This window comes from Lissotriton helveticus, chromosome 5_1 (genome assembly GCF_964261635.1).
Source record: "Lissotriton helveticus chromosome 5_1, aLisHel1.1, whole genome shotgun sequence".
NCBI lineage: Eukaryota > Metazoa > Chordata > Amphibia > Caudata > Salamandridae > Lissotriton > Lissotriton helveticus.
Genome location: NC_136065.1, coordinates 1,068,067,183 through 1,068,079,366, shown reverse-complemented (window position 1 = coordinate 1,068,079,366; position 12,184 = coordinate 1,068,067,183). Strand labels below are relative to the sequence as shown.

At 45.6% G+C, this 12,184-nt stretch overlaps 1 protein-coding gene across 1 annotated transcript in view; it reads right to left on the bottom strand.

Moving 5' to 3' along the window:
- Positions 1-12,184, bottom strand: part of LOC144755113 (uncharacterized) — a 197,020-nt gene that overhangs the window by 53,450 nt on the left and 131,386 nt on the right. Inside the window, exons 6-7 of the mRNA XM_078643625.1 lie at positions 4,501-4,637; positions 1,179-1,283 (exon numbers count right to left, since the gene is read on the bottom strand). Of these exons, the coding sequence (XP_078499751.1) occupies positions 1,179-1,283; positions 4,501-4,637 (242 nt within the window). The remainder of the gene's footprint in view (positions 1-1,178; positions 1,284-4,500; positions 4,638-12,184) is intronic.

The following is a 12,184-nucleotide window of genomic DNA, read 5'->3' as shown; positions in this document are numbered from 1 at the left end:
ATAACTTTGTTTCGGCAAAAAAAATAGAATGCACCCCAGGTTACAGAAAGGATGTGGTTTTCAAAAAGTAGTCTATTGGCCACTTGGGATTACCTTTTAACACACACACGCTCATGAATGCAGGCTTCATCAGTAGCTTTGAGCATACGAAATACTGAACTATCCAAGTTAGTGTAAAAGCCTCTCCCTGCAAGCCCATATGCCATGTTTAGTGTCAACTGAAAGTTGAGAACACAGGATATTTACAGCAGGGGGTATGGCGCCAGCATATCCTACTTAAATATCATCTGGCAGAAATACTGTGTCCTGATTGTTTCTCGAAATATTTCAGTCAGACAATAATTTTACTAACAATATTCTGACATCAGCAGGTGAAAGTCACCTGTTCTGCATCAGTACTTAATGAGTGTTTATCTTTCAACAAATCAGTCTCAAGTGGGTTGTATGACCTTCCTACACAAAAATAGCCACGACGCAAGAGGATCTGCGGTATGGAAGTGGACTCAAAAACTATTTTCACATTGAAATCAGCAGAAATGGAAACGAGTGATAGAATCAAAAGTTGAAAATATGTTTTTATTATGTGATGATTTTTTTTCAAACGCAAGCATGGCCGCTAGGAAGAAAAGGGGGGAAAAAAGGAAATAAAAATTAAACAGCGAAGATCTAGATTTCCACCAGAGGGGGTGAGGCACAGCTGTGTGGTCAAAGGTTGAATATTGTACAAGAATGGTAGAGAAGGGTTACACAGGTGCTCACTAAAGCACAAAGAATAAGCATCTGAAAAGCAGGATCCGTTTCCTCTACTCACCACAAGGGCACCGAAAAAGAAGCTCGATGAAAAGTTAGTATTAGAATTTGTAGAGCCTGTCCCTGTCCCCTAGTGAGCGCCTGGATCACTGAGTAGGCCATGTCCGATTTGGGGAGAGCAGGAGCATGTGACTGTTTACCTAGTCTAGTGTCCAGGAAGAAAGAGAAAGAGCCTGGTTGACAGACAGGTTGCCTTGACACTTTTTCTACTGTCCTGAGCTTACATACATTGCTGAAGAGTTAGCTGGACAGAGTAAGATACCTTTTTGTGACAGCATGCATCTCATGGACGTTGAGCTTTCTGTTTAATCTGGTAGAATCTGTTGATAGAGATAATGAAATCAGTTTATATCATTTTGGCCACATACCTGCTGATCCTCGGAGACGAGCAATCTGAGCATTTGTTTGACGGTCTTCTTAAAAACACAGGGGTCTTCGTTGTTTAGAAGTCCACTGGGATCAAAGCAGACTCCCTGTGACAGAAAAACAAGGGTATGGTTGAATTTCCATGGCTCAGGAACATAAAGTGACAGGGTCAGATTTGTAGGTGGCCAAAAGCACCGGATGTAATCAAATCATAAGCAATAAGGCTCGCATTTACATCCCCTGATGTCATTTCCTCTAGGCTGCCTCTCGCTATTTGACAGTAGGCTAGCAGAGCTGATCGTAGCTTTACTCCCTGGGTCCCACTTTATTAAAAGAAGATCTCAAATGTGTCTCTAAAAAAGTTACTTACCTTAGATATTAGTATTTCCGGAGAAAATTGTATCCAACTACAGATTTCTCAATCATGACTCTCCTCCAGGTGACTGAATGGATCGGAAAAAATGGTGGCAGATCTCCTGCGCTGACAGGTGGCACCATGGCTCCAAATCAACTCCAACAACTCCCCCCGTAATCTACATCACTGAGTGATATATGCCACCACCCTTCTGAACCTTTTTACCCACACGCTGCTAAAGGCAGTAATAATGCTTGCTGATTTTAGAAGAATGCAGAGCACAAAGCCAACTTGGTACATTATTGTCAGCCCTGTAACCACTGCTTAGAGTGGGGAAGCGGGCACGTCAGTGAGGAATCTGCAGGTAGGAAGTGTGTGTGTATGAAAAATAATTAATGAAGATAAGCAACTTTTTCCTGTGGTGGATACTGAGGCATACTTCCACTTGCAGATTCCTTACCTTTTGAACCAAGGCCCAAATATTACCTTATGGATTTGAGCCTGAGACAAGAAGCAGCATAAGTGTCCACCGCCATGGCAGTTAGGCTACATCATCTAACTCTAGGTACAAGCAGAGTAGAGGTGCATCCTGATAGGCTCAAGATATATTGGTCCCGAACGGCAGCATCACAAAAACAAAGCAAACACCTAACCGAAGGAACCAGTCCTTTCACATCCTTCGGCACTAGCAACACCATAACTCACAAATGCATAGGAGAAAAGAGCAAAACACATAGATAGCAACGTCCACAGACCACAGAACAAACGGGTTCTGCAGACAATGCCAACAGGCAAGCGATGAAAATGAAAGCAATCCAAAGGGAAGGATAGGACTCATATTTCATACACTCGTAACCTGAAGCAGCAGAAGGGAAGGAAAAATAAACACAAACACATCTTCTAGATACAAAATAACACCACAAAATGACCTGTGGTGAGCAAGAGGAAGCAAGCAAGCACCCATTTGTGACTACCAGGTGTGCTGTCTAAAGTAGGATGTCTAGAGCAGAGGGATTCACTGCTGTCCCCTACCACCAAGGAGAGTATGGTGTACTGAGTTGACTAATTTTTATTGTATGGGTTTCATCGCAGTGAAGTAGAGTAGCAAATGTTCCCAGGGTGTAAGGCTATTTCTGATTTTTCTGGTAGTGGTAGGCAGGTTGGTCTTTTCGTTAGACTTGGAAGTTGCCTCACTTTCATGGTTAGGACTCGAATATTTGTCATCTCTGATGACAGGCGGGATGGCAGGGAGGAGAGTGGATGGGATTGGTGTTGATGTATGGTACTGATTACTGGAACCTTAACTCAGTATAATTCATGTGTTTTTGTTATTTTTGTAATTCATTGCAAGCCTTTATTGATGCTATAGTCTAAGGGTCCATGCTGTTTTATACATTTTTTTTAAAAGAGGAAGAAACCACTTGTCATACAACAGTATCTTAGTCATCGAAGGCCAAACAGAAGCATCAAATGAATGAATGACAAAACAAAGTATTTGAGTCGAAGATGAAGTAAGGGTCACACACGGAAACACATGCAGTAACAAGGAAAATAAGCAAGGTACTAGAAAAAAAACATGTAGCAGGGGCTGGTGGTACAAGATTGATCACTACCTGCACGTTGAGCCTGTAAAACTCATCTAACCCCTGGCAGCAGGTCCAAGATAACCTCTCTCTCCATGGTTCACTCAAACTTCACCTACATGTGGCTGTCAACACATCAAGGCCAGGCTGAGCTTACCAGCTATCTAAGCGAACCGGCACCAGAATTAAGACCATTGGAGGAGAGGCATACAACAGGCCTGAAATCTCCTTAGTGACCAAAGCTGCACCAGAGGAAGTCAGAGGTGGCCGAAGCCGAGCTATCAAAGCCTGGATGAAGGGCACCGCTTGCGTGGGGTCAACACCAGGTGACAGACAAGCGAGTAGGTAATCCGACAGCACCAGAATAGAGCCGGCACCGAGCCTCTGTCCAGCTAAGCAGGAGTTGAGTCCATAGCTGATGTCGAGATCAGAATCGAGGAGCAACTGTGAACAGATGACCTGCCCTGAAGTCCAGAACAACGTTGCAAGGAAGGAACAATTCTCAACCGGGTTGATGTACAGGGGTGAGTGGGGCCCTGACAAAGAGGACTTAAATAAATCTGGATGAATGGCGCCCTCGCTTGCCTACGTGGTCAATCTGAGAATGCACCTTACGCCCACCTGAGTCTGCAGAGAAGAAGGCTCAAACCAAAGAAGACCTGAGATGGCACAGAACCCAGACTCTTCTGAGAACAGTGAGATACAGAGGAAGAGCTCAAACTGCCAAAACAGAATCTCCAGCATTGCAAAAATCTCAGAAGAAAGCACATTATATCTGCACCACAGAGCAGGGGGAAAGGGGGATTACTTCTGAGTCAGGCAGCATCATATATGGAGCAGTAATGTCAATTTAAGAATGTGTCAGAGTAGATATAAATTGATGGAGCCACCTGCCAGCAAGGGAACATTATTGCAACGTTTTCTAGATCAGTCTGGCGCCAAGAACAGATTCATGGTGTGGTTCGCTGTGTATTGCATCACTGCACTTTTCTGTGCTGACTCATTAAGCTATGTTGAATAACTATCTCCACATGGGTGGATCCATGCAGGGTATTTCCAGTGTCTGTTATTAGACTGAACAGTATGCTGTGCATGGAGAGATTCATTATGCCCAGGCTTTTCTACGAACGCCAATATCATAAGCAGGGAAAACGATAGTGCTGTAATGTACAGTATGTACAAAAACAACACCCCAGGCCCAGGCTATGTGTTCATCTTTCCAATCTGAACTCCAACAACCCCACACAATTCAATACCACTCTTCCATTGGTCAGCTGAGGCCGTGGCACTATGATCAAGTGCTATAAAAATGGATTATTACAATCAAAGTCTTCATTATTAAATTCGAGTTAGAAACTAAACAATCGTCAGTCGACTGCATTATACCTGTGGTGTATAAATCATGTTGGTGCCATCATCCTCCGGATATATTTTGTTCCATTTGCAATATCGCATGAAGCTCAGGATCTCACCAAACAGCGTCCCCTTTTCTGCAATGTATCTATCAGGGGGCGCGCCCACCGCTGAAAGAAAAAAAAATACAAATAGGTCGATGTTTGAAAACCTGACAAATAGTAACTCTCCCTTTAAATTCATGCACCACCATTAAGATATTCACAGCATCAGCTAAGGGGGGGGGGAGATAAAGCACATTTTACTTCCCTAATTGAAGCTAGTATTCCAACCAATAACAAAAGTATACCAAATATACTCAACAAAAAATAATGGATTAATGGATGTTCTGGAACCTTCAACCACAATGCTCTGCTTATATGTTTGAGTTAGTGGCATCAACAGAAAACAGAGACAAGGGGACCGAAAGATCTACCATTGTTGAACCCTGCTCTAAAATCTTCCTTATGTTCAGAAATTGCTTTTAAGTAAATAGACTACCAGCGACAAATTAAATATTGCTCGTTTCTTCTTTAAATTAAATGTTTACTGACCTACAAAAATGCTGTCTTCCAGGATTTACATATGGTTAGCACTTACCGAAAAAAAAAGCACAAGAGTTGACAGCTTTGTTGCCCTGTGGCTGTTGCTTTGTAGTCTAAATAACAACCTTAATTGTAGGCACACTGAACAAACGAGTATGGAACTATACAAATGATAGCACTGTATTGCAATCTGTGTGTGACAATTGGAGACATCATCTGCATATGTTGTCTTGCATGAGTCCAGATATTTCTTCTTTGATGTACCGAGGTGTCTAAGCACTCTAGGCGCTATAGATTTTTATTAGATATTTCAGATAAATGTGAACTGAATTGTTTGACTTACATAAAGAGCATTTACTGGTCAACAATTTCACCAAGCACACAACAGAAGCCAAACTTCCTTTTTAAGTCCAGTTAACATCGCAGCAGTTTACAATAGCATTATGCTATTTGTGGTTTCCTACATCTAAGGGGTTTGGCTTGGATTCCCAACTGTATTAAAGTTAGTTAATGTTTTACTCAGAGCCTTCCTGAAGCAGCAATCAGAGACAGATAAAAAGGGGAGCTGCCCTGGGAACTGACATCACCTTGAACAAGTCATTGCAGTCTCAATAAACTTCCTTTGTCTGGAAATCTACTCTTGCCCTCCATCTTGTGTCAAGCTAAACCAGGGGCATGCAACATGGATCCTACTGGCCTCATTCACTACTCAGACTCTCACACAGCCCTACTACTCACTGCTCATGCGCTCGACATGCACACGGAATGGCATTGTAAAGTTTTGTCTTTCACATAATAGAAGAACTTTGCTTGAGAGGTTTCAGTAGACCACCCTCTCTTTGGCACATGTTGTTGTGTTATTAATGCCAAGGGTTTGGAGGTAGCCTAGCTGAGGCAGACCATTTGCCAGTTTCTAGTCCCTGTCAAAGGTACCTAATGTAGCACTATCTCACTGGCAAATAATGTTGTTTCTTTCTATAGTTTTACATCCTCAGATTGCATGCTATACTGAAAAAGCCTCCTCTATTCCTAAAACCCTACATGAAAATTGACTCTGATTTAAAGCTTCTGACTGTTCCCTCCTCACCTGGTGTTCTTTTGAATGACCCTACACTTCATTCTCTGCCTGCCTCCTCTCTGGCAGTACGGCTTACTCGAAGTTACATGATTGTTTACATTAATCTCTATAATTGTATTTCGCCAAAATGTCCACACCTCAATTCACAGATCACAACCGCTCCTCCTTTAAACCCACACCTCTGCAATTTAACAACACCTAGTCTCCTCTAGCCTGTCTGTTAACATGAGCTTACATAGGATTGCATGAGCTTACATATCATTCTATAATGATCATATTTTACTGTATCAATTAAATATACCAAAAAATTGGAGGAAATGCATTAAATGTTCTCCTTGTGTAATCAAAAACCACTGACTTGGGTTCCAGAGAAGAGTGATGCCCGGTGTAACGATCAACAACGCCTCATCAGGGGTGGTAAGGGATATACAAATGCAATTATTATACAACACTAATGCATTTTGTTGCTTCCGTACATAGGAATAGAGCAAACATAGTTTGGCCCATCCATACCGAATAAAAATATACGTTTTAGCAGAAATAATTTGTTTCATGGCATAGCCCACACTGCCAAAATTAATTTAATCAGGAGCTGTCATTATTGTAATAGAAGATAAATGTGGCGTGGGGTAAATACGTGATGGTGCTGGATCCCAGTGATGTCACAAGGGGAAGCCAAGTTTCAAAGCACGTAGCCTGCAACATAAACATCAAAGCACATTCTTCGTGGACCAAGGAAAAAACGTAATCAAACGGCTTGTGAAAACACCACAAAAAATATGATATGATATTTTTTACTGCTTATGAACCATGTTGCTGGTGAAATAAAATGTTAAACATGGTCCCTGATTACCCTTGGTTCCTAATCAAACAGATTTTTTGATATGTGTGTTGCTTACCTAAAGACAAAAGGAGAAAATTGTTTTTGTCTAGGACTCACCAATATCACACTGTAAAATGGAGCAAAACCTCTATTTTGTTCCATATAAAGTGAGCTACAAGAATGGTATGAATTCGAACTAGTCCATTGCTTGCTCTATTACCTAGTCTAAGGATTGAGAAACACGTATTGCTCTGCCCCATTATGCAAGCCGTAAAATAAATGCCAGACAGAATTTTTAAAGCGCACACTACCCATTTGGGTCTCCTACAAATCCCTGCTTATCCTACTCGACTAGTCTTCAGCTTTTTCCAAACAGCAGAAGTGTGAGACAGACTAATGGGGCCTACATGGATTAATATCGCCTGCACGAGAAATGGGGTGGAGCTCGGAACCAATAACAAGGCCTTCATTTTACTATGAAACTTCTAACTAGGGAGGTGGGGCTGTAACTGTGAGGTGGAGCTAAAATGGGGCATGTGCTTTAGGAATGGAGGAGCAGGCCATTTTGAAGAAAAACCTTGACCACCAGCAACCAGAGTAGTGTTTTGTGAGCTGAAGAAACTTTTTCTTTTCCCGAGGTCTTTATTGCCCGCCCAATGCAGAGCGCTTTTGAGACAATCATAAGAGGGATTGTGAGACCCCAGAGTATAAAGAACGACACTAGTCTAACCATGCTCCACCTACTAATGCTTATTGTTTCTCGGACAACAATGAGAAGATGGACTTCAGTTTCCTACGTTGAAAATGACTTCTGCTCGCGACTACAATGACCTGGAGCACCAAAGAATTATACCAGTCAAAGATAAAGACAAAACTGGAGAACATTGACATTTTAAGAAGTGTAATGACTGATACTGAAGGTCTACATATGTGATCAACAATAATTAGCCGTTAGACTTGAAGGACTCCAAAGCATCATGCACATTTTCTCCATTTTATGCACAAGTATAAAGCTTTCCATATTACAGCCCAGAACAACACAGGATGCCCCTGAGACAATGAGGCATTGCTGACATTAAGTAGGGCTGTGCGAAATTGTAATTAGGGGGTCATTTAGCACAGGCCTTTATAAAAGAGGTTACTGTCTAAATTTTTATGTAATTTACCCAGCCTACACAGGTGGGGCAAAATATGCTACATTACTGTCACTGGTGACATTTTGTAGTTAAAATAAATAAACAAAACATGGAATTTCCTTCACATGACTCAGTGTTCAGAATTCCGAGCTGCCCTGGAAGTTCCAGTGAGGGCTCATTTGAAGCTTCAAGCCCAGTCAGCCCTCCAGGAGGTCAGATACATTCTCTGTAATGTATCCCCTGCCACTCGGTGTGCACGGATTACAAGAATGGGTAGTGTTCTGACAGGTGAAGGCTGAGGATCACAGGCTCCGTGGGCCAGCATGCCAAGTCGCAAAGTGCCTGAAACAGGGTATAGCAGTTCTGGGTAGGGCTTCTTTGTTTGGGAAGATGCAGACGCTGTTACTGGAGCATGGGTGCGAGAACCAGTTGGTCCTGGGTTGGAATACCCCGTCCTGGGCTGTATTATAAAAGACCCTTTGGCAGGCCCGGGGGTGGAAGCCTGAGGCACGCTATCTCCCAAAGCACCAGGAATGGGGGCCTGGTAGGCTTGGGAAGGCTTCCCCTCCCTGCCCAGGTTAAGAAGCCTAAACATGGCCCTAGGTCAGAGCTGTAGTGAGCCCTGGGATGGAAGTACCTGGCCCTGGGCTCCATTCCCAGGGCCGCCATGTCACTTGGAGCCCAGTACAGGGCCCCGTAGGCACGGGAGTGCTTCTGCTGCCTGAGCAGCTCTGAGCAGGTCCCAGGCCAGAGCTCCAGCTGTCCCTGGTGTGGAAGCCCCGGCCCTGGTCACCAATCTCTAGATCTACTTGTCTGGATTAAAAAGCTCTGACTTTGCCTTGGATCAAAGCTCACGCTGTCCCAGGGGTTAAAGCCCCCAGCCCTGGGCTCCATTACCTGGCACATCCTAAGGTGGCTGTCCAACCAGATGACCAGAGTGTTGGCCGACACAGCTAACTCTAACTTGTGCCCACCTAGGTTCTGTAAGGCTACACTTTGTAGAGCCTAAATAGTCGAGGAAAAAAGCTTCCTAGGCAGGCTCAAGGAGAGAGGGTGGATTTCTGTGGCCTTAACCTTCCTTAGCTCCCCAGCCTCGGGCCCCAGAAGGTGGATCGCATCGACAAGAGGCATCCTAAGCCGATGGACTGGGGTCACAGTCCCTACCCAGGGCATGGTGCTGAAAACTGGGGAAGACTCTTTTGCCCCTCTAGGATGTGAAGTAGATTGTACCTGGCAGATCTCGGAGCAGGATGGGGTTGAGCAGGGAAGGAATCTGGACTCCTGCAGGCTAAACCGTTCCAGAAATCCCCAGTGAAAGGTGGGTGAAGCAATGGCTTTCAACTTGTAGTTCCAGTCCCCACATGCCAGGGCTGCAGGCACCAGGCAGCACCACCTTCCTAACCCAGGACAGGGTGGCGTCAGACTGAGGAGGAGTCTGGGGCACCTGTGGGCTGAACAGCACCCATAATCCCCTGTTGCTTTCACCTGGAAGGCTAGGTTCCCGCTGTCTAGGGCTCCAGACACCAAGCAGGGTCACTTAACATACCAAAGGCAGGCTGTTGTTGAACCGTGAAAGAGTATGTGGCTCCTGCGGGCTAAACACCTCCCATAATGTTTGTGAGAGGCAGGTGAAGCCATGGCTTTCAGCTGGCAGACCTGGTTTCCTCAGGCCAGGGCGCCAGGCACTGGGCATGGCCTCCTTCCCTAACAATGGCAGGTTAGTGTTGGACCGAGGAAGGGTCTGGGGCTCTTGCGGGCAGAACAGCTCCTGGAATCCCCTGTGAGAGGCTGGTGAAGCCATGGCTTTCACCTGGGAGTCCCGTCGCCTCAAGCCACTGATGCCAGCCAGGAGGACCTGCCCAGAGTAGGGTGGCATCCAGCCGCAATAGTTTTTCAGGTTTCAAGATGTCCACCAGTTTGCTTTCTGGCTTCACTTTTGCAGAAAAGAAGTCATTGATGTTTTATTCTCCAGGCAAATCCAGCCAATGAACAAGTATGGGTGTGCCAACTCAGTGAACCACGTCCCCACCAAGCACGCCTAATTTGAAATACACCCAGGCCTAATCTTAAAGTGAGTTTTTAAATTGTTTTAATATATTTCAGAGAAACAGTAAAAAGGTTATTGTTAATTATAAGATAATATCTCTGTGACTCTCCTGACTAGCTCGGAAGAGGTCGCTCCCCCACGCTCCCAAGGCTTGCTGACTCCGTGACCTGAGAGCGCTTGAAAGCTGAACCGCGGTATCGTCGCGCCTTCCAGCTGAGTCATCAGCGCGATATTTCCCCCGCATTACTGCCTGCATTGCCCGCTTTCCATGTTGTAGTGAAATTGTGCATTGTGCGTTTTACCATCTTTGTGCTGAATTGTTAAGTCTGTGCATTGTTGTCAGAATAATACTTTATGCCCGATTGTGCCTCTGTTTATCCCCCAGGCTCGCCCAGTTTTGATTTCTCCTACTTGCAGCCATTTTGTTGTCTGTTGTGCTTCCTAGACCGTAGCTCCACCCCGCGCCCGCCTCCCAGCTGACCCTGCCTCGCCCCTCCCCCTCCAATACCTACATATGACAGATGTCTTTTCGCGCAGCGTTCACGCGCAGCGGTCGCGCCTCATGCGTGCCGAAGGTGCGCCAAAGGTAAGCCCGTCTACGCCTGTCCGCGCCTGGACCGCGCCCAGCGCCAGACCCCTTGTCCCTCGCAAAACCCACCCCACCCGCTTAACCTATGACGCCTCGACCCTCCTAGCCCTTAACCCCGGACGCACAGCACAATGCTACGAAGCTGCCCCAGGACGTACCCACGGTCCCTTCGCCTGCCACTCCTGCCAGTTTACCAGCATCAAGACCCTCACCAAACCCACCAACCCCAAACACAGCTCCGACTCTAACCACCTGAAGTGCATCCTGCTCAACACCCGCTCGGTCCACAGACACGCCACTGAACTCTGGGATCTACTCAACTCTACTTCACCGGACGTCGCCTTCCTTACAGAAACCTGGATGAACACCTCATCAGCACCCGACATCGCCATAGCCATCCCAGACGCTTACAAGATCATCCGAAAATACCGCGCCAACCAAACAGGTGGAGGCATCGCCATCGTCCATAAGAACACAACCAGAGTCACGACCAGCTTCGACGATAACCTCGCCACCGCCGAACACCTCCACTTCCAGATCCACACCGACCCCAGGACCACACTTAGAGGCACCCTCATCTACAGGCCTCCAGGAACCCGTAAACAATTCAGCGAAGACATCACTGACTTTATCAGCCCACATGCCCTCACCTCCGAGAACTACATTCTACTAGGAGACCTCAACTTCCACCTGGAAAAGAAAAACGACAGCAACACCACCACCCTTCTGGACAACCTGGCCAATCTCGGACTCAAACAACTGGTTAACACCCCCACCCATGTAGCCGGACACACGCTCGACCCAATCTTCACCTTCAGCAAACACATCTCCTTCGATCGCACCACAACTCTCCATTGGACGGACCATAGTTGTGTTCACTTCAGCTACAAAACTACCTCAACCCACAACCCCCCACAACCTATTCTTCGTAGAAACTGGAACAAAATCACCACCGACCAACTCCTCACATCGCTCAACCAAAACCCTCCCGCCCTCTCATCGGACCCAAACCAAGCTGCCACCAAACTCAAACAATGGATCACTCACAGCGTTGAAGAATTAGCACCCTTGAAAAACCACCAAACCAAACAGGGCAGCAAAAAGGCCCCCTGGTTCAACGAGGACCTTAAGAAATCCAAGAAACTATGCCGTACTCTCGAGAAAACTTGGAGAAAAAACCCAACCACTGACAACATGACCACCTTCAAGACAGCCTCCCGTAAACACCACCAATTGATCCGATCCACCAAAAAATCAGCATTCAAGGATCGACTCGACAACAACGCCCATAACAGCAAAGAATTATTCAACATCGTCAAAGAATTCACCAACCCCACCACAGCCTCAAACGACATTACTCCCTCCCAAGACCTCTGCGATTCGTTATCCTCCTTCTTCTACAACAAAATTGCCGATATACATAACAGCTTCGAGAACATTTCCAAAGAACAATCCTCTCC